The sequence below is a fragment of the Plasmopara halstedii genome (genome assembly GCF_900000015.1).
Source record: "Plasmopara halstedii genome assembly, contig: Scaffold_1583, whole genome shotgun sequence".
Lineage (NCBI taxonomy): Eukaryota > Oomycota > Peronosporomycetes > Peronosporales > Peronosporaceae > Plasmopara > Plasmopara halstedii.
The window spans coordinates 321,701-323,424 of NW_020188494.1; the positions used below are offsets into that span (position 1 = coordinate 321,701).

Here is a 1,724-nt window from a genome sequence, read left to right on the forward strand (position 1 = left end):
TGCCTTAAGGGCTGTCGAATAAAACAGCAACAGTCAATCGTCTTGTGACGCAATTGTTTAAGCCCCACCGGGCATATGCACCAACATACTATGACGACATTCTTCGTCCACAGTCGTGCGTGGCATGAGAGGACAGATGGGGAAATCACAACGTCCATTTGAGAGCAATGCCCGAGTCCATGCGCACGAAAAGCTATATGCGAATGCCGATAAATTCATCTCCGGCGCCGAAGAACTCCCATTTAGGGTGCTTCATTGGGAACCGTGGCCTTCGAGCGTATCCCGCTAACGTCACGGCCATTGTAAACTGGCCGGTTCCAAAGAGCCAAAAGGACTTGCGCAAGTGTCTTGGCCTCACCAACTACATGCACAATTACAGCGGGAACTACGCAGAAATGATACGGCCATTGTCGAATTTCCTTAAGAGGAATGCGGAATTGGGTTGGGACACCGAGCATCTGACGATTTTTGACGGGCCAAAGACATCCTCCTTCATACACCAATACTGGCGCTGCCAGACCCCGATCGTCCATTCAGTGTCGACTGTGACGCTTCGGACTTTTTATCGGCTGTGCACTGCTGCAAGCAGACGCCGAGGGGCGAAATCGGGTGATCGCGTTTATATTTCGCCAGCTCAAGGCTGCAGAGAAAAAAAAGTTCACGACAAAGAATTACTTGCGAGGAAGTATGCACTTGTCAAGTTCAGGGTGTTCCTGCTCGGCTTCAAACCTTTTATGTTTCTATACAAATCATGCGTTACTACGCACTGCAGCTCAGTCGCCTCACCTCTCGCAAAGGATGACCAGGTGGCTCTCCTCGCAGAATATAATTTCGAGGTGAAGTATAAGCCAGGAAAGCAGAATGCTTTGGCTGATGCGTTTGTCATGCAGACCGATTACTGAGCTTGCTCATGTCACGACGGTGACGTCGTCAGTGACGGATTTGATCCGTGCCGCGTACACGATGATGATATTGTGCGTAGCACTGCTACAGACTCTCGGGAGCAAGGAGTTTGAAAACTCGGACAAGAAATTGTTAGCGCGTTTGCGCGCGCGGTTACACCAATGTTCGTTGAAGAATGGTTTACTGTATGGTAGAGACAATATGTTCAAGTCGAAAAATTGGACTATATGGCATCAATGCGATAGAAGCTTCTCAGCCTCTTGTCTGCTTTTATTCACCAAGTGAATGCGCAACTCATGCGAATATATTGCTCCGCTAACGAACAGTGATAATTTTAGATTTTTGTCAATATTGACAAGATTATATTTTTGCACTTGGCAGAATCTGTGTACACTTGCAAAGATATTTCTGATTCGGATGTCATCACTTGAAGCTGATCTTGGCTTTGTCTTGCCTCATGACGTTGCGGCAGAATCAGAAAGCTCAACATGGCAGCTTAAAATATATTTTCGCCAAAAAGGCGTTTTTTAGAGGCAAGGTGCAATGAGTACATCTAAATAAAAAAGTATCATGATAAGAAGCACAATAATAATATTTGAAGTCGGTCAACTTGTGATTCTTGACGCCAAAAAATAGATATTCGCCACAAGGCTTTTGCTAGCTCAAGCTAGTTGGTAGCAAGTTTGGTCAATGTCGCAAGTAGTACGCAGTACGCGGGTTGTAACGAAACACTAGTAAAATTTTTGAGATCTTTGGGAAACTTCGAGTAGAATTTGAAGAGCTTAACAATTTTCAACGCTGTCCTATTCTAACCCTAAATT

At 45.4% G+C, this 1,724-nt stretch overlaps 1 protein-coding gene across 1 annotated transcript; it reads right to left on the minus strand.

Annotated features, from left to right (window-relative positions):
- Positions 1–1,136: 1,136 nt before the first annotated feature.
- PHALS_01659 (uncharacterized protein) lies at positions 1,137–1,393 on the minus strand (the record flags this gene model as incomplete). Its single annotated transcript, XM_024716091.1, has 2 exons — positions 1,137–1,218; positions 1,278–1,393. The coding sequence occupies 2 exons, from the start codon at positions 1,391–1,393 to the stop codon at positions 1,137–1,139; spliced, it is 198 nt and encodes a 65-aa protein (XP_024581724.1).
- Between the last annotated feature and the right edge of the window lie 331 nt (positions 1,394–1,724).